This window comes from Phodopus roborovskii, unplaced genomic scaffold, assembly GCF_943737965.1.
Source record: "Phodopus roborovskii unplaced genomic scaffold, PHOROB, whole genome shotgun sequence".
NCBI lineage: Eukaryota > Metazoa > Chordata > Mammalia > Rodentia > Cricetidae > Phodopus > Phodopus roborovskii.
The window spans coordinates 24,577,071-24,597,976 of NW_026126558.1; the positions used below are offsets into that span (position 1 = coordinate 24,577,071).

The following is a 20,906-nucleotide window of genomic DNA, read 5'->3' on the forward strand; positions in this document are numbered from 1 at the left end:
TTGGTTTTTTACAACTCTTCTTAGACTTAAAGAAAACGAGACATCAGTGTACTGAGCTCCTGAGCACCTGCCCCCTTTCACCTCAGCATCCCATCTCACATCACTGTGGTCCCTTGCTACAATAAGGGAACAAAACAGGTGAAGTGTTATTGATTCACATAGGTAGCTTATATAGAGTTCCTTGTTTTTACCTAATATCCATGTCCATCTGTCACCCACCTCCTACCCCTGCCCTAAGTTGTCTTTCTGGACACCACAGAGCATTTAGCTGTCATGTTTTCACAGCTTATTTTGGTTGTGAGAGTTTCTGAGAATTTTATTGTTTTTCCGATGACCTTGACACTTTGGAGGAGTGCTGGTCAGGACTCTTATTGGATACCCTTCCATTTGAATTTCTCTGTTTTCCTCACCACTAAACTGGACTTACCGGTTTGCCCCTCCCCCTTTCCAGTATCATTGTGTTTGAATGGAATATCTCAATGCCAACAGCTGCTCTGCCCTGGCAGGCTGCTCCTAGCTGGCTTCTATTGTCCATCCAGGTTTATAAACAGAAGCTCCAGACTTTGATTTCGATAAACACACACTTCCTTCAGATTGTGTCTTTGGAGTCATGAGAGGATCCTTGGAGTCCTATGTTTGTGTCTCTTATATACTCTTGTTTTAATGAGGGTGAGGATCACTTGTGGTTCCTGTACCCCTCTAGCCCTGTGCTAGGTACCAAGTAGGCTCTGTCATCATAAGACACAGACCGTCAGTCACCCCTCCCAAGCTTGTCCTGCTTGGCAGTGGCCTCCACTTTCTGGTAACCTTTCCTGAATCATCCTTCAGATTTGCCTCAGGACTGGTCATTCTCCTTAGAGAATGATTCACAGCCAGTTATCCCATTGGGAAAGTCATAATTGGGCTAATGGCATTTCCCTCTATGACACAGGCTCACCGTGTAACTCTAGATGTGCGTCTTTCCTTCTGCCTGGTCAGGTGACAGTATTTATGTCACCCAGAAAAATGCCATTCTTGGAAGCCGGACCAGCCAGGTGCCTAGTCAGCTGGCTGTGGGTGGGGCTATTAGCAAATGCTTCCCAGATGACTCCATCTATTTCCTTTAGCTGGAGTCAGGGAGACAATTCTGGTGCCCCGTGCAGACTGTGTCTTCACATCAAGGGGTCTCTTCAGCCTGTTTCTCTACCATCAGAACACTCTCATCCCCATCGTTTGTGGGGTTCTTTGTCTGATACATGCTGTTTCCCTAGGTCTCAGTGTTTTAAACTATGGTCCCCAACTTTATGTGAGGTCATATGCCTAAACGTAGGAGTTGTGAAAAAAATCACCAATGCTGAATGATTTCTTGATACACAACGGTGAGGAAGTAATCCGTAACTCAGCATGTGATGGTTTTTCTGGTAGTGCTTGCCTATGTTGCATCACAAAAATTCACTGCTGCCTTGGTCCTCAACACACAACATGTGCACTGGACATTGTATGTGCCCTCATGTCACACAACACCAGTGAGTGACACTGAGATACTTAGCTCAGATTTGAAACTACTGTTTAGGCTACAGTGATTTTATTATACATACAAAGTTTTCTGCTCTTATAGAAACAATGATTTTAAAAAAGACCTTTATATCCTCATAAGATACACACACACACACACACACACACACACACACACACACACACACACACACACGGCTTTCATGTCTCTATATATGGATATATATGGATATAATATTATTTTTATTTTGTTTTTGAGACATGGTCACTGTGTAGTCTTGGCTGTCCTGGGCCTCGTAAATCAGGTTGCCCTAAGCTCACAGAGACTTACTTGCCTCTGCTTCCTGAGTACTGGGATTAAAGGTGTGTACCACCATGCCTTATAAAATAGGCTAACATTTTCCTGCCATCATTACTCAGCATATGTGAGTCATATTAGTGTGTTTTTGAAATAGGTTGTGTCAGAATTGTTGATTTTAAAATTTCTGTTTAAGTTGTTGGCTTGAGTTTCATTAAGAAGTAGTTAAATGAATTTTTTATTTTTGAATTAGAACAAAATTTCCAAAATGGTTCTAAAAATACATTTGCCATTTTGTACTATGTTTCTATGCAAAATAGTGTTCTTAAACTACTATTATAGAATAAAAATATTGAGCCAGAGTTGCTCATGCCTTTAATACCAGCTCTCTGGAGACAAAGGCAGGTAGACTTTTATGAGCTTGAGACCATCCTGATCTAATTAGTGAGTTCCAGGCCAGTCTGGGCTAAAAGTAAATAATTAATATGGGTGTGTTCCAATAAAACTTTATTAATAAGACCAGGCAGAGTGCTATATTTGGTCTTTAGGCAGACATTTGTGCATTCTTACTATCCACAAGAGTGGTGAGCACATTTTTGCCCAGTACTGTTTTCCTAGCTTTCAGTCTAGGGCTTGAAACTGCTTATTCTTTCTCCAATGCATTGACCTGGTCCATATTATATCTGGTGTGTGGACTCAAAAAAGCTGACATGGTGAGTTTTCAATGCTGTCAGAAACTTTTTTCTTACAGATAGCTCTTAAAATGCTTAATTTGCTGACCTTTCATTGTGTGTGAAATCCCACTATGAGGGTCAATCCTTGGAATTAGAGTGAGTGATTTTGATTTGACATGGTGAGAACATTCATCACTTATTTAGATTGTCTTCAAACTCTTGGAAGATGGACTTGTGTGGGTCATATCTTTCTGCTTCTGTCTCTTGAATGCTGGGATTACAGGTTTATACAACTATACTCGATGAAGAGACTCAGAGCCCAAGATCAGGATTGGCAAGCTGTGGCCTGGGTGATTAACGTCATCTGATCTGATTATTCCCTTAGCCCTGAATCCTCAGGTCAGGCTGATCTCCGCAGCCTTGGCACAGGGTAGCCTTCTTAGTTATTTCTACTTTGTGGAGCAAAGTGTGAGAGAAAGTGAGCCATGACATTCACTGCTGCTTCTACCACAGATACACCCCTCATCACAATCACCATTGCTCTCTTTCATCAGGACTGCCCACCACCATCACTATTACCACATTTCCATAATCACCACTATCTCCTTTCCTGTCACTATCATCACCATCATTATCACAATCACCACCTCTACCACCTACTCCTTTACCAACCACCACCTCCACCTCCACCACTGAATCAACATCACCACTGTGTTCTCTGCAATGGCCTCCACTCTTGTGGCAGTTTGAATAGGAACAGTCCCCACAGGCTCATATATTTGAATGCTTAGGGAGTAGTGTTAAAAAGTGTGATCTTCTTGGAGTAGATCTAGCCTCTTTGGAGGAAGTGTGTCACTGGGGTGGGCTTTGGGGTTTCAAATGGTCAAGCCAGGCCCACTGTCTTATCTCTCTTCCTGCTGCCTGCAGCTCCAGATGTGGAACTCTCAGCTACACCATGTCTGCCTTCCTGCTATCATGCTTCCTGCCATTATGATAATGGGCTGAACATCTGGACTGTAAAACACACAATTAAATGTTTTCCCTTTTAAGAGTTGCTGTGACCATGGTGCTTATCCATAGCAATAAAACATTAACTGAGACAACTCTCATCTCTCCTTATCCCCTTCACTAATATTGTGGCTTGAAAGTTAAATGTCTCCTATAAGCTCTTGTGTTTGGACATTTAGTTCTCAGCTGGTAGCACCATTTTATAAGACTGTAAAATCTTTAGGAAGTAGAGCCTTGCTGGAGGAAGTGGATCATTAAGATGGACCTTGAGGTTTTACAGCGTGACCCTATATCCTGTTGATTCTCTGCTTCCTGACTTGAGAACACATCGTAGCCATCTTCCTCACACTTAAGCCATCGTACCTCCCTTGATGTGATGGACTGTGTCCCTTCTCATACTGTGAGCCAATGTAAACCTCCTTTGAGATGCTCCTTGTGGGGTGTGTTAAGGAAAGGATAGTCACACTACAATCCACAGACCCACAGAAGTTATATAAAGAGGATTATGGGGGACACCTGCATCTCCCTGAGAAGGGGAAATAGAATAGATTTTTGTGGGTGGACTGGGGGCAGGTGGGTATAGGAACAAGAGGGATCAGGTTGGGGAGGGAAGGATGGAGGGAGAGAGTACAGGGAGAGACAACTGGAATAGGTGAGCATTTAGGGGTGATGTGGAAATCTAGTGCAGTGGAAATTTCCTGGAAGCCATGAGGGTGACCCTAGCAAGAACTCCTAGTAATGGAGGATATGAAGACTGGACTGGCCATCTTCTGTAACCAGTATAGACTCCCAGTGGTAGGATGTTTACACCAACACAGCCATAAAACCATGACAATCTGTCCTGCCTATAAAATGTGCTGGGGCAATGGTGGCTCAGAGCTTGTGGGAGTGCCAACTAATGACTAGTCAAATTAAGGCCCAAGCCATGAGAGAGAGCCCATGACTGACACACTTCCTGGATGGTCAGGATTTGGAAGCTGGATACTTCAGAGACATATGGTATAACTAACCATGACAGACAAAAAAAGACAATGATATTCTGCTATACTCATAGATCAGTGCTTAGCCCAACAACCTGCAGAGAGGTATCATCCAGCCGCTGATGGGAGCAGACAACAGAGACCCACAACCAAACAGCAGGCAGAGCTCAGTGAACCCTGCAAAGGATGAGGGGAGAGGAAGGATTGTAGGAGCCAGAGGGATCAAGGACTCCAGGAGAAAAAGGTTGACAGAATTATCTAAGTATGGCTCACAGGGTCTCACGGAGGCAGAAGCAGCAATTACGGAACCTGCATGGGTCCACATTAGGTCATCTGCATACACATGCTGTGGTTGTGTAGCTAGGTGTTCTTGAGTGACTCCTAACAGTGGGAGAGGAGGTGTCTGTCATTATTTGCCTGCTTATGGGACCCATTTCCTCCTACTGGGTTGCCTCATCTAGCCTTGATATGAAGGTTTATGCCTATCTCTTATTGCATTTTGTTATGCTATGTTTGGTTGGTATCACTGGTAGGCCTGCTCTTCTCAGAAGGGAAATGGAAGAGGAATGGATCTGGGGGAGAGGGGTTGAGGAGAGAAGGCTGTAGTCAGGATGTATTGTATGAGAGAAGAATAAAGGGAAAAAAAAGAGAAAGAAATATGAAAGCAATACAATTGACATCATCACTGCCACAGTCACTGACACCACCACTCATGATTATGGAGACTCTGTGCCTTGGCCTTCAGTAAAGCAGTATATCTTAGTAGAAGTATGTGGCAGAGGAGATTAGTTCACTAATGACATTCAGGAAGCAAAGGGAGAGAAGAGGGGCCAGGGTCCCCAGATCTCCTTTAAGGGAAAATCCCTAATGATCTAGCTTTCTTCTCCTAGGCCTTGCTCTGAAATATTTCACCATCCTCACTGGAGCCACAACCTTTAGCACATGGTCTTAGGGGACACTGAAGACATAAACTATAATACTACAATATTCTGATTCAATTGTGGGAATTGTTTCTACCCTGTGGGTCATGAGGATTGAACTCAGGTTGTCAGACTTGATGATGAATGCTATTGCCCACTGAGTCAACTTTCTGGCCCGTAAATGAGCAAGAAAAACAAACAAGTTTTGTGTGCGTGTATGTGACGGCAGGTGTATGGTGTGCATTCTCTCCTGCCACATTTGAACTCAAGTTGTCAGGCTAATACAGAAGTGCCCTCATCTGTTGAACCATCTTGCCAGCCCTGAATGATAACATTCTGGCTGTTACTACCAAGGGCTCATGTTTGTCTCACAACACTGTGGATTTAACCCATCTGCAAGAGTCCCTGCTGTAGCTACACTTCCTGCATTGCTCATAAGAAGTATCTTCTGAGACTCAAGAAAGCTTCAGAGCCTTTAGAAAAATAAAAGCCAAGCTATATACTACAAGACACAACGTTACAGAACCAACATTCCTGTCTCATAAGGGAGGAAGTGTTAATTGCCAACTTGACTGGATCCACAATCACTCATGAGACAAGCCTCTGGGATCACTTGTGAGGGACATCTATGTCAGGAGAGCCTTTGGGCATGCCTTTGAGGGATTTTTCTTGTTTTTAATTGAGAGAAGACTTCCCACCCATTGTGAGTAGAACCATTTCCTGGGCAGAGATCCAGGACTGTATACAGAAGAGAAAGTGAGCTGAGTAAGCATTCATTGTTTTGTTCTTGACTGTGGATGTAATAGAACCAGCTGCTTTGACCACCTGCTGCCTTGATTTTCCCTTCATGATAGACTTCACCCTTGTACTGTGAGCCAAAACAAACCCTTTCTCCCTGACATAGTGTTTGTCAGAATATTTTATCACAGACTATATGTATGTATATATGTATGTATCAACATCTTAAGATAAAAAGGAAGAATTGGACTCAAGAACGATAGAAATCTAGCATGGAAAACATCAAATCTTATAGTTCCATTTCTAGCATCTAGGGTACAAGGCATAATGATGTGAGATCCAAAGGGCTTAGGCAGTCTGTTCCCTGTGGCCTATCTGTTTGCAGTCTCCATGGTATCTCCCTTGATCTGGCTCTACTTCTGCTTTTCTGGCATATGTCCCTTTTTGGAATCTTTATTAGAGATTCACCTCATTCCCACAGATCATCTTCTCAAGGGATGCCTTTAATGATTCCAAACCTACTATTCTATCTGACCTTCCAGTTTTCCTTTGAAATTTTGGTAGAAGCTTCTGTGACCCCACAACTGTTACATCTGCATACCCACACCTCACACACCAACCTCATGAGAATGATACCCAGGTACAATTCTGGCTCCACAAATAGCCACACCACCTCAGATCATGAGCAGTGTCCTCTGAGTACCTGATGGGTCAAACACAGTGGAGGGAATCCCAATCCCATGGGAATTATTCCATAGCCAGTCCTGTGAGTATAGAGTTCTCTGGAGCTTTCTTCTCAAACAAGTCTTTGGACCTATGTGGGTGGTGTCTTGCTGATTCCTGAGGTGCCCTAAAGGCATCTTTCCTATCATCCCATTGTGAAGTATTTGGTTTATTTTTTTAATGCACGAATTTAAAGGCTCACAGCTAAGACCATAATCTTAGTCTCAAAAGGCTGTGTATCATTGAGCCAATGGAAAGGAGAACAACATGGTGGAAAGCCCATGGCAGAGACAGTCTGTTCACCTCATGGTATCTTGGAAACAGAGCATGTGTGGTGGAGGTTGGAGTCCCAATATCACCTTTGAATGCACACTAATGCTGACCTCCCCCTAGGCCCTACTTTCTATAGCACCACAGATTGACAACAAATTTAGCACATGACCTTTGGAAGACATCTTAAGATCTTAAGATACATCACCTCCTCATTCAGATCACTGTCACCACAGCCATCACTTCCATTATCTTCTTTATCACTACCAAGATCATTGTTACCACCATCACCATCATTACTGCTATTACTACCATAACTTCCTCATCTTCCCTTTTACTGTCACAACTAGAGTCACCATTACTATGTCATTATGATCATCATTACATCCCAGTTATCCCAGTTATCATCACAATTATAGCCTCCCTCATCTTCCCTTTTACTAAGCCACAATGGTTATCACTTCCACTACCACCACCACCTTCACTCACTGCCACCGCCATTACTACCATCAGCATCACTAACTCCCTCACTCTCCCCTTCACTATCATCATGACAATCACCATTACTACCCCACCATTATTATCTTTATTCTCTCTTCCTTTATTGTAGTAGGGAGGGGTCAAGATGGAGAGACTGGGGAGACGAGACGCTGGCCCCTTTCCCCAGTAAGAAGACCACGTGGAAATACTAGATTAGCAGAAATGGGTTAATAATTAAGGCAGAGCTACCCAATAAGAAAATAGTACCTGGCCTACAACATCATATCAACATTATTATTTGGGGCTGGCGTGGCAGCAGGACAAGACCAGGCAGCGGGCTGAAAAACCATACTCCTTACAACCATCACTATTACTGTCACCACAATGACCTTCACCATCCTTTGACCACCATTAACTTCATCATCTTATCCTTCACTATTATCTCTGTCATCATTCCCACCACCACTGAAAACTACCAACATCTCCCTTACCACCACCATCACAATATTGCCACTTCCCCCACCGTTACCATCACTACTACCAACACTATTGCCTCTCATCACCCCTCCATCACTATTAGCTCCCCTAGTTCCCCATTTTCTATTACTATGCTGTCATCCCTATCCCTAATACCATTAACTCCCTCACCTTCCCCTTCATCATTGAATCCATCATTATCATCATCCCATCACTGTCACTACCATCTCTGCCATCATCACCACAGTCACTATTATTACCACCACTTTAAACTCCCTCACCTTCTGTTACGTTTTGAATTAGAAATGTCTCCCATATAACACGTCATTACTGGGGGAGGAGTATGGAACATTTTGGAAGGAGAACCTTGCTGGAGAAAGTATGTCACTGGGGGTGGGCTTTGAGGATTTAAATCCGTGCCTCTGCTTCCTGCATTAGATGAAGTGGGACCAGCCAGCTTCTTGTGCCTACTGCCATGCTGTTCCCTTCCCTTCCTCGATGCACTCTATCCCTCTGGACAAGTAAGCCAGAAAGAACTCTTTCTTGAGTTGTGTTTGGTGATGATATTTTGTCGTTGCAACAGGAAAGTAACTAATACAACTTCCATTTTACCATTAATGCTATTATCACCATTGCTTCATCACCACCCCAGCACCAGGATCCTTAACTCCATCACCTTTAGTTTTACTCTCAAAATTACCAAAGACTACTGCCACTACCATCACCACCCACACCATTATCACATTTATTTTCCCTTAGATATTACTATCACCATCACTGTCATCACTTTCCTCTTTCCTGTCACAACTATCAGCACAGTTGACACCTTCACCATTATTGCCACCATGTTCACCATCTCTACCACTTCTTATCTTTGTTGCTATCACCCTTCAGGGACAACCACTCCTGCAGCCATCACCATTTTTGCTACAAAAGCCATGACTATGGTTCAGTTGTTGGTAACTTCCATCACTATGGAGCCCAAGGCTTACCTTTCCCACATAGTGGGGCAGTGAGGAATTTTTCTCTTCATCTATATGCATTTGGTTCCAAATCCAGTCTCGCTTCTGGCGCTGGTGGGCAGGCAGTGTGTTGAGGGTGTCTAGCTGGGGAAGGTTAGGGCCTGCCATTGCTGCTGCTGCCAGCAGGCCCAAGAAGATGCCCAAAGCAGCGGCCAGCTCTGTTAGCCTCTGCATCCTTCCAGGAGGAACTGGTCTGGGGAAAGAGGATAGGAAACATCAGGGTATAGTGGCCACTGTCCTAGGGTGTGAGCATCTCACTCTAGGAACCAAAGTTTCTTTGTCTCTCTCTCCTCCTTTATCTTTCATTCAGCTGACCCCAGCAGAACCAGGCTCTGGTCTAGGTGGGGAAGGCAAGCCCAGAAACAATTTCTCCTTACACCCACATAGGCTGGCATGAAAGCAGGCATAGGGAGATGAGATCCCCAGGGGGCTGGGGAGAACACCAGTGCTCATGGGGGCACTCAGATTATTGCCATTTTACAAACGAGGGAACTAAGGCACAGAGAGGTCAACTTCACCCTTGATTAAATGATGCAGCTGAGAATGAAGTGGGGACATTGAGCACTATCAGTCACTGTCATCGAGAGCTCATTGTTTGCCTGGCTCTGTTCCAAGCATGCTAGACTCTATCTCATTTAATCTCCTTCCCAACTTCCAAGGATGGTGTAATTGTGACCTTCACTTTACATATGAACAGAGACACAGGGACACTCAACAACCCCAAATCACCGAGACTGAAAGGAACAGAGCTAAGACTGGAACTAAAACTGTGTGGCCCCAAATTCCAGCTCATTCCTGATGCCTTCTGTGTCCCACCAGCTGCTCTGGGTTAGATTTAAAGGCTCCTCCGAACATCTCTCCAGCTCACTCCCGCCTGAAAATCCCTCTAGCATTGCTGTTGCTCTCCGAAGGCTCCTAGGAAACACCAAAAATCTTAAACCAGGAGTTAACTCACAGGTGATGGCCACTTTAGTGGGTGGGTTGGGTGGGAGTTGAGAGGCTATGTACACAGGCTGGCTTCATAATTTGTGGGTCCAGTGGAAAACAGAGTTGTGGGTCTTTTTTTTTTTTTTTTTTTTAAGGAATTTTGAGATAGAGATGAAAGAATTTTAAATCACACAGGGGACCCTTGAAGTGAGGGCCCTGTTCCACTCTGGGGGGAGGGGAGCTACCTGTAGGTTCAGAATGTGGGTCATCCAGAGACCAAGTCCTTCCTCTAGTCTAATTTCCCGTGCCTTGTGGTTGGAGGCCATGTCTGTGACCATCACTATGGCTTCTCAGCTCTCACCTCCCCCCACACCCATCCCAGGCCCCTATGTCACTGACCTGCAGTTCCTAGGACGGATGGTATGAGGGAAGAAAATATGTGCCTGGAGTGAGCTGAGGGACTCAGGGAGCTGGAAGGTGTGGCCTCTCCCCTGCTATTGAGGGAAGGGGTGGCCCCTACACATCACCAGAGGTTTGTAAACTCTATTAACATCATCTCTGGACCATTGGCGCCAGGCTGGCCTCAGCAAGGGCTGGACTGTCTGTGCTGACCTTAGCACCCACGGTTCCTGCCCCTCAGCTCCTCCAAATCTGTTCTAGAAGGAAGTGGACTCCAGGATCCTGGAACAAGGCCCTGAATACAGGTGCTATGTGCCTGGGGTGGTGTGGGGGCGGCTCTCTCTCCCCATAGACCTTGACTTCTTCAACCATCACAAAGGGGTCTGCCTAGAACATTCTGGGGGCCCTTGGAGTAAGACTCCATGCAGGAGGCAGGGAACAAAGGAGTTTGGGAGGGTAGTGGAGGCAGAAGACCTGCCTGACTTGGGAAGTGTGGGGGGGGGAGGGGTGGTGGTGGTGGTAATGAGACCCTCTGCCTCCACCTTGCAGGCACAGCTATATGAGTCATTTCCTTATTTCATTCTTTGCTCCGGGAGGGACTGCCAGGCTTGGGGTTTTCTGTTCCCCTCAAGGAAGAAGCAACTAAGAAATGGACAAGTAATATTGTAGGAAGTGAAACAGAGAAGGAGGCAAGAGTTCTCAGGCCTGGGGTAAGTAGAGGGTGAGATCCTAAACAGGGCGCTGCTGGGGGTGAGAACCTCTGGGATGCTGGACTCAACTATGCCATGGAGCACAGATGCCCTGGAGCTGTTGGCCACACTGGGACCAACAGGAAGTGAAAACAGTGGCAATCCCATTGGGAGATGCAGGTGTGAGGAGGAAGTAGCCACCAGAGACTGGGAGGCCATGGGTAGCCTTTCCGAGAGGCTTTTATTGTATTTTGTGGCATTGGGGAGTGAGGGTTGTAACCAAGGGCCTTCTGTCTGCTAGGCAAGTGCTTTACCATTGCACTACACTCCCAGCTCCTGCAGGAAATTATTTAAGGCCATGCCTGAGCATCAGTTCTAAGAAGGCCAGAGGGAGGAAGAGGATTTCAGGACACAGGATCAGCCAGAATGAAGTCCTGATTTAGAAGGACAGTTATGTCTAAGGAACCAGTGATGTCCCCTGGGTAAGGCAGAAATGAACAGCAAGGGCCAAGGCACTGGAGAGGGGCTACATCAGTGTGGTAGGTGAATGATGTCCTCCAAATATCCATGTCCTATACACTGAATCTGAACGGTTACCTTACACAGCAAGAGGGCCTGGGCAGATATACTTAAATGGAGGATCTTGCTTGAGGCTTGAGATGCGGAATTGATCCTAGACTACTCAGGGTCTTTTGAAGACAGAGGCAGGAGGGTCAGAGTCAAAAGAAAGATGAGAATAAGATAGATAGATAGATAGATAGATAGATAGATAGATAGATAGATAGATAGAGAGATATGGAGTTAGACCTGGTGGCACAAGCCTTTAATCCCAGCTACTTAGGTGGCTATGGCAGAGGGTCTCAAGACCAAGGTCTTCCTTGGCTACAGAGTGAGTTCAAGGCCAGCCTGGAAAACCTAGGGAGACTCTGTGTCACAAATAAGGTTGTAATTCAGTTGGTAGACTGCTTGTCCAGCACGCACAGAACCTTGATTTTTTTCTCCAGCACCATGCAAACAAGGTATGGTGGCACATGCCCATAATCCCAGCATTTAGAAGGTGGAGGATCAGAAGTTCAAAGGTCACCATCAGCCACATAGGAAGCTAGAGGCCAAACTAGGACACATGAGACCTTGCCTCAAAAATAAAGTGAAATAAAATAAAATGTAGAGAGAGGGTTCAGGATGTTTCTACAGTAGGGCACTTGTAGCAAATATATGAAGGTCTGGATTCCAGTACCACAGAAAGATGTAGTGAGATTTGCCTGAGGTGCTGAGAGACTACCAGCTAAGAGACACAAATGGCCCTCGGAGCTGGAAGAGGTCTGGGCACAAGTTCCTTCCGAGGCCTGAACTCACAGCTCTGAGTTCAGCCCTCTGTGATCTATTTCAGACTCCTGGCTTTCAGAACTGTAAAGCGATACACAAATAAACACATGTGGCTTTAAGCCCTCAGATTTGTCACCATCATTGGAGGATTATGGCCTACTTATTGTGCTTGCTCCTGAACACAATCCTTAAGTGGCACATGCCTATAATCCCAGGACTTGGGAGGCAGAGGTAGAATGACTGCCAGGAACTTGAGGCCAGTTTCAGCTACACAGCAAGATCTGGTCTCAAAAGAGCAATAACAATAATATCCCATCCAATCATGTCCTGAGAGTTTGTGCAGATCATTTTGTCTCCAAGATCTCTCTACCCTTACCAACCTCTGCTCTGGACCACAGAATTTCCCCTGGGCTTTGGCCTTGGCCTTGGCCTCTGGCTGTGTTTAGCCAAGAGGTGTCCAGTGGGTGCTCCGGTTATGGGAGGAGAAATCCACTTCTTCCCCCTCCCTCTGGTCCGTCCCTCTTTCCCTTTGCAACCGGTTGCCCTCTCCATCATGCCAACTCCTAGTGGACAGCATCTGTGGGAGTTTTGCCTCTGGGCTCTGCAAGTGTCCTCCCTTTTGTCTCTTCAGCCCTGGAGATGATAGCTTCCCTCCATTGCTGGTCTCTGGGTGTTTGCACTTGCAGTGTGGCCCCTGTGTCCCCACTCACCCCTCCCCAATAGCCCTTGCTGGAAGTCCCTTTATAGAGCTTACACTGTATGCTGAGTCCCCTGCTAACACTTTGTATGACACAACAAACAAACATGGTTTCTTTACTGGGACCTGTTGGTATGAGTGAAGGGATCCGAGGGCTGACAACCATCATCAGTTATATGAGAACATTATTCTATTGTACTTCAATGAAGCACAGTTCACTGGCTCATAGAGCACATTAGCCTGCTGGTGGGCTATGGCTGGCCACGTAGAGTTCTCAGCTGACCTCTGTGTCCAGCAGAGGCCTTGCTGTGAACCCTGGAAAGAAAGCCTCTGGCCCACAAGGTCACCTTTGCTGTCATGGCTTCCCTTACATCAGGGAACAGAGAGGTGTGCTCACTCAGCACTCTAGTCAATCAGGTGTTGTCAAGGAGGCAAGGCCATGGAGTCTGGGCCCTTGGGAAGTGGGATTTTGTAAGGCTGTCTCCTTCCCAAAGCTAGAGCCTGGGGTATGGAGTGAGCTGGCCTCTGTGAGCATGTTATCTGATTTAAACCTTGCCACAATCCTTCAAGGCAATTAATTACCAGCGGTCCCCTTGCAAACAAGGAAGGGGACGGCTCCATGGAAGCTCAGACTAAAATCTCCCTTCTTGAATCGCCTCTAATTCAGCAACACTTATAATAACTTTCAGTGCTTGGCTTTCAGAGATAACCCTCCATTCAAATTTTACACTGTCTAGTTTACACATGTCCAGGACACAGAAATTCTCATCCCCATTTCGCAGATAAGAAATCAAAGTTGAGAGACTGCCTGTCGCACAATCTGCCTTCTAAATTCTGACCTTCTATATAACGGTCTCAGAGGGACCCAGTGAACTTCCTATCCCAGTAGCCACACTTATTTAAGACTATAGTCTTTAGTGTTAGAAATTTAGCAGAGGAGAAGGGTCTTATAGGACTGCTATTGTCCCCTCCCCCTATCTAGGGACGGAACTAGGATGACTGTGATCTCACTGGAAACAAAATCTCCTGAAGGTTTAGCCCAGCTGACATCTCTTTATCCCCCTGTAGAGTCTCACCCACCAGAATCTCATCTCTTGGCCCTACTTACCAGCTTCAGAAATGCTTAGACTGTCTCTGGGCAGCATCAGGGTACCAACAAGATCTGGAAGGTTTGAGGGCTGGGAATTTCTGTACTGAGCATCCCAGGGGAACAGCTGGAAATTTGTGTGAACACAGTGGTCAGGAGAGAGGACATGGCTCAGCTGTGGGTGTAGGACATTCAGGGGTTGCCCATATTCATTGCCATCCAGGAGCTGTGATAATGCCCTAACCCTGGGGCCCTGTTCATGTTTTGAGATGAATTCTAAAAGAATGGCAGTGCCTGCTATGCTTCCATCAATCTAAGGATGCCATGAGGATCCCAAATGAGAGGACAAAGAATGCCTCGATGTTGAGCATACTCAGAGCCCAGGACAGGGAACACTTGAGTCCCTGAGAACCCGAGTATGACTGAACTTAACTATGCCTTTATAGGTAAGGATCTTGGAGGCTTTTGGAGTCTTCATCTAGAGGCACCATGGCCAAGGTGCCAGAGACAAGATACCCAGGCCGTATTCTGGGGACTGAGAGGTGGTTCTGAAGGCCAAGCTGACCGGGTATCCAAGTAGGACAGGACAAGGCCCACTGGTTCTGTCTGCTGCTCTCGGGGTTCTCTTTGAGACTCCAAGCATAGTGCTAGCTATGGGACCTTAACTCCAGGACCTCCTATTCCCACCTGCTTGATGTTCTTTCCCATCTGGGGCACACAACATCACTTCCGTGCAGGAAGCTCAGAGAGTACAAGATTACACAGTCACTCACATACTAGCACCTACCTTATATAGGCTTTTGTGTCCGTGGACCTATGGGAAGACAGAGACAAACCATACGAAGCAAGAAGTGTGCTGGGAGAAAAGGATGTGAGAAGCTGTGTGGGGAGGGACAGAACTGGCATGCAGCCTGAGTTTTAGGAGGGAGCTTTTGGGAGATGAGGCAAAGCCCCCCTTTCCCTTTGTCTTTATAGCTCATCTGTTCCTAGGACTTGGTCTCAAAGGGGCTGTGAGATGGACTCAGCCTTGAGTTCTACAGATTACAGGCAGAAGGAAGGCTTTGGGCACTGCTGTGGAGGGACTGTGGAGAAGCTGGAATGTCTCTGGGGCTCCCTGGGACTAGGCTCTGGCTTTGTAGCTGAACAGATGTTGGAAATTTGGCTCCAGCTAGAGCCCCTCAGTGGGGCACAAGGCCAGTGTCTTGGTTTGTCCTCCCCTGGCCACAGGCATCAATCAGGGACTCATTTAAGCATTAGTTGATTCTAGCTGCCAGGTTCTGGCTTTCGGGAGGCTGCTCACTATCCTAGAGGGCTCTGGGGTATAAGGAAAACTAGCTAACTAACTTCTCTCTCTCTCTCTCTCCCTCCCTCTCCCTCTCCCTCTCCCTCCCTCCCTCCCTCCCTCCCTTCCTCCCTCCCTCTCTCTCTCTCTCTCTCTCTCTCTCTCTCTCTCTCTCTCTCTCTCATGAAACCACAGCAGCTCTACAAAGGTGACTTCTGTCAGGTCCTCTCTTCTAGGTGGCCTGTGGCCTTCAGTGAGGACAGGGCTGGATTTGGCAACTAAGTGGAGCCCCGGCGAGGGCCTCTGAGGATGGAATGCTCAGCCCCACCCCAGCCCCCTGTAGACTGTGGACTCCAGCCTGGAGGCCTGGGTCAGGGATGAGGGGCAGGGCAGGGCGGTGGGCGGAGATGGCTCAGAACATGTAGGGGGTGTGCCTGTGTTCAGTGGCTTTAGAGCCTGAGCTCTGTGTGTGGCCCTGGGTGGCTCTTGCCTTCCTACCCCACACATTTGCCTCAGTTAGGACAGGAGTGAGATCTCGAGGTACATGCACCCCTCCCTGTTCTCCAGTAATTCCTATATTGTCTTCTTGAGGGCCTGTGCTTTTACAACTTGGTTTTGTCAATGTGGACATTGGGAGGAAGGGAGGGCGAAGACAATCAGCTATGAACCGGCCCCTTGGGGCTTTGTCCCCATTTGTAGCTTAATTTAGCCCTGAGAACTGTTCCTTGAGGTCCCAGACCTGCTGCTTTCCTGGGGTGGTCTCTTGGCATGGCTGTCTCCCGAGTATCCCTGTCTAAGCTCTTCAGCAGCTCCTGAGCCAGCTAGCAGAGCATATCCTCTGCCAGCCCCTTCAACTCTTCTGTCTTCGAACCTCCTACCCTTTCCAGCCACTAGACATTCTAAAGGTTTCTAAAGGTACAATACCTGTCCCATACCCAGCATGCTGGGGTGCCCTTCCTAGCTTTGTTCCCTGGATAAATGCAGCCTCAGGCCACCTCCTCCATGCAGTTTTCTGATTGCCACCAGATCCCAGCCCAGCTTCTGCTTCCTAGCCTGAGCATTCTCTGCCCAGAAACATTCTGGGTCGAACTTTGCACTTCATCCTAGTGTACAGGTCTGGAGTCCCAGCAATGCAGAGTATCCTGTGGTCCCTGTGCCATGTCTCCTGCATCCCCCCTCCCATCCTGAAACTGCTTCCAGTTCCCCTTTCACTTGCAAGATTTAAAAACCAACATGCATAGTTGCAGTCAGCACCTTGAGTGATCAGAGCAAACATAGTCTGTGACTTAACTGGAAAAAGCCCTTCCTCTTTATCCCAAATAGCCCCAAATAGCTATCACATTGCTGATCCCACTAAGAATTGATTCTTTAGGACAATGAGATAATCTTTTATACATGTCTCCAGAGAGAGTGCACATAACTCTGAGCAGAGAGCCTCTTAAGTCATGGCTGCCACACCAGAACTCATAGACTGCTACTGCTCACCTCTTCCCACACCTATGGCAGACATCACTGGTCAATCACTCTTGTCATTCCTCTGAATATTCAACACAACTTTCAAGACAGAGACTTCCAATAGGGTCAGATCTTGTCTGCAATTTGAAACTGATTTATGTCTAGTCCTTGAGAGCTAGGCCATTCAAACTAGCTCTCTGTGTCCAATGGGGAGGCTCAAGCATCAGGCAGAGGACTCCCACCCTAGGGAGACTTTCAGCCTCCTTTAAGCTTCCTGACTTTGGCTGGGACTGTGGGGACAATAGTGGGACATCAGAACAAGTTCCATATGTTTGTCTGTTTGAACCTGTCCTATTACTCATGGGTTTTGTGGTCCTGGCTCTATGCTTTTCTGTATCTGGGCTTCAGCAGCTGCATCTGTGGTAAAGGTAACAAGAGCTAAATCCCTAGACAGGAGGATTAGAAGAGGCGAAACCCAACACAAGTGAGCAAGTGTCTTGCTCGACCGATGCCTACTTGTCCTCCCCAGTCTAGAGCTGTACCTTCCACTGGCTGCCTTAGGCTCATCTCCATGCCCCAACCCCTTCTCCTCAGGGGAAAATGTTTTTCACCATTGTCCGTCCACCATGGAGCCCCATTTCTCCCTGCACACCTGTGTATGCCAGGTGTGTGTGTGTGGGGGTTTTCTCTGAGTGGGCTTAAGAACCATCCTCTGCCACAGAGAGATGGGAGACTGAAGCTGAGTTTGAGGGGCTGTGCTAGTCTTCCTAGAATACCCAGTTCCTACTTTTCCTTCAAGAAGCTCTCTGTAATTTCTCGTCTCCATGCCAGCTTAGACCAGGGTTATGATGGGCTTTTTGTATTTCCCCAATAGCAGTAGAACTGGCCTATTAAGGCAGTCCCCAGGACCACTAGGCTCCTGGTTTGTCCTTATACAGGCCACTGTGGTAAAGTTGTCAGATTATCTCTTCTCTAAACTCCAATATGGAGTACAGCTACAGGTCAGGAGACTTGCTCTCACTCCTGTCCCCCTTCTACTTTATGTGACCTCAAAATATCTGCTTAGACTCTCTGGAGCTCAGAGGTCCCATGAACCACATGGAAATTACTCATTTCAACTGAGGGATGCAAAAGAGTTGATAAAAGCATTAGAAATGGTCCACTCAGCTGGGGCTTGAGTTTTTGCTGGGATGCTGGTTTGTGTCTGCCTTCTCTGAGGCTGCCCTGCAACTGTGAGTCATCTACTTTGGGAGAAAATAGTGTGGCCCTTCAGGCTTCCTGCCCCATGTCCGGCCCTTGTTTGACTGCACAATGGTTGGGCTGAGACTACAGGGTGGGCAGCTTAACCCCTTCAAGGTACTGGGAGCTTCTCCCAGCTTCAAGCTCTGAAATTTAGGATTGGCAGGGTTCCCCTGAGGCTCAGCTGCTCCTGGGCCCCTTGGGGTCTCTGGGTACTCTCCAGTCCAGAGACGGCTGGGCTCAGGCCAGATGCAGGAGAGTTTTGTGATTCTCTTGCCCTCCTGAGGACAGCTAATTGTTCGGGGCTGTCACAAACCTTCCTACTATTCAGCCTCCATTCACTGCTCTAAAGAATCTAGAGCCCACCAGCCTCCCAGATCCTCTAATCTTTCCACTGTGTCCGTGTCACCTGTTCTTAGAGCCTTGTCTGCCTGCCTACCTCATTCCTTCAGGGGTCGGTAAGAACACAGCTGCCTAAAGGAGCTTGTGGCACTGGTAGCTGAGTATATATGGGCTCTCACTTCAGCTCTTCCTTTCGTATGCTGGGGACCACCCCATGACAGGATGTGAGGAGGGGGCTTGGGCCTGTGCTTTGGGATTCCAAATCTTTGTGCTAGTCACAGCCACATACTGCTCTGGTGGGCAAATCCATCCCAGATTCCCTGGCTATCTACCTCTCACTCTCAGACATTTGCCCCCCAGAGCCAAAGGTGTAAACCACACATAAGGACTGTGAGGCTGTTTCCTCACTTCATGTTCTAGAAGTCAGAGACCCTGGGTACCCACAGGTGCCAAAACCAGTCTGTGCTGTGGAGAGCAAGCTCTGAGTATAAAATCTATCTACCTCCGTGGGAATGACTAGAAAGTCCAGGAACCTTATTTTGGAGCATTCTTTCTGCATGTACCATTCCACTTCCCATCACAGATTGTGAATAAAATTTCACCCAAAATGTCCTCTCCTAATGAAGGTTTGGAGACCTTAGGTAACTATCCCAAGGGCACACGGAAGTGAATAGGCTGGGATCAGTGCCGAGGGTCACCGTCTCTAAGCTGGGCTTTTGACTCAGAGGTCCTTGTCTCCAGGGCTTTCCAGGGACTTCGCAGAGCTTTGTGGCCAGCGTACCAGCTCTGCACCCTGAGTTTCTATCTGGTATTGGAGAAGAAACAGCAGGCTGCCTTCCTGCCTGTGGCTGCCAAAACACAAATCAGCCCCATGAGTCTGGGGGAGATGAAAGAGATTTCATAAGTGTGGCCCCAAGTGTGCAGGGATGAGGCTCACATTGCCTATCTTGAAACCAAAAGACACTGGCAGAGGTAATGAATGCCTCTTTCAGCCCTCCAAATCCCACCCCAGTTCCTTGAGGAGTTGTGGGTGGGGACTAAGGGGGGTGTAAGTCAAACTTGGCAAATCTTCTCTTTTAGCTCTGTCCCTTGGGCAGAAGGCAGAGCTATTATTTTCCATATAAAACAGATAATCCAAGGCCCAGACCAGTCCTCTGCTCTATGGCGCTAGGTGACCCTGGGAATCCTGTCCTTTTTGAACCCATTATCCATAGAAGTTTCAGGTCGGTGGAATCTCACTGAGTGAGACAGTTAAGACCGCGAGTCTTTCTCCCACGTTGGTTCTGAGATACAAATGTGTCTTTGCACACTAAGAGGTATACTTTCCTTAGCCCTACTCTGGCCCCAGAGGAGACTCAGGCCCTGGAGAGACTGTTGTCTCCTGGGAGTCCTACAGTGACCACCCTCCATATGTTCAAGCCAGGACTCTCCTAGTTTGAGCTCAACTGGACAGAATAGAGGGAGGTTTGGGAGCTTCACTTACCGTGTCTATGAGCTGAAGACTCTCCACTCCTCAGACAGTCTGTCCAGGACTGAGCTTTGTGTAGAGCTCTGCTGATTGCCTCAGGAGGGGAGAGGGGAGCCACACCCAGCCCGGGAGGGAGGCAGGTTTTCCAACTGGCTCTGGCCCACTTCCCCTCAGGATGGTTTCCTGTTATTTTTCCTTTGTGAACTGCCTGCAGATAGGCAAGCCCTATGGTGGGCGGCCTCAGCCTGGTCAGCGTCTGTGGAGGAGGCCTTGGACTTACCTTGGCTACTTAATTCACACCTCAATTCCAGGTCTCACCCTAGGTCTCTGAGTCTAGCACTGGCTATGGGGCCCTAGGCTTTTTCCAGAGTCTTTAACCATACCCTGAAGGCAGGTGTCATATCCCTCCCTTTACAGTCCTGAAAGCTGAGGCTTAGTGGGTCTGAGGTACTCCCAGCTGGACACAGTAACCAAGACAGACATCCAGCTCCCTCCATCTCTCCTCAGAGCTGGCTTTCTGCAGTAATTCCATGGTATGGTGGGACAAAAAGGGGGCTGTGGAGGCCTCAGGGCAGGGGTGGCTTTGAAATGGGGCCAAAAGTTCCTTTCAGCACTGGAGTACCTGTTGCCTTCTGGCAGGGTGGTGTGGGTTGCAGTTTCAAGGCATCAGCCTGAGTCAGTCAGTGGGTACCATCTCACGTTACAAACATTGGGTAAAATCAGAGAGATACAGCTTTACTTCTGATGTGCCAGTGTTCCAATCAGGGCCCTGTACCTCAGTTTAGTCATCTGTAAAATGGGTTCAGTTATAGGCTTGAATCAGCAAAAGATAAACTTAGAAGACAGTGAGACAGAAGGTAAATCAGAGATGAGGTCAAGATTCTGCTCATTCACTATGTAATGGGTTAATA

At 47.2% G+C, this 20,906-nt stretch overlaps 1 protein-coding gene across 1 annotated transcript in view; it reads right to left on the bottom strand.

Annotated features, from left to right (window-relative positions):
- Positions 1–20,098, bottom strand: part of Cdh5 (cadherin 5) — a 44,168-nt gene extending 24,070 nt beyond the window's left edge. The window contains exons 1-2 of the mRNA XM_051201782.1: positions 20,011–20,098; positions 9,055–9,277 (exon numbers count right to left, since the gene is read on the bottom strand). Coding sequence (XP_051057739.1) covers positions 9,055–9,258 — 204 coding nt within the window. The 5' untranslated portion in view covers positions 9,259–9,277; positions 20,011–20,098. The remainder of the gene's footprint in view (positions 1–9,054; positions 9,278–20,010) is intronic.
- Positions 20,099–20,906: the final 808 nt, after the last annotated feature.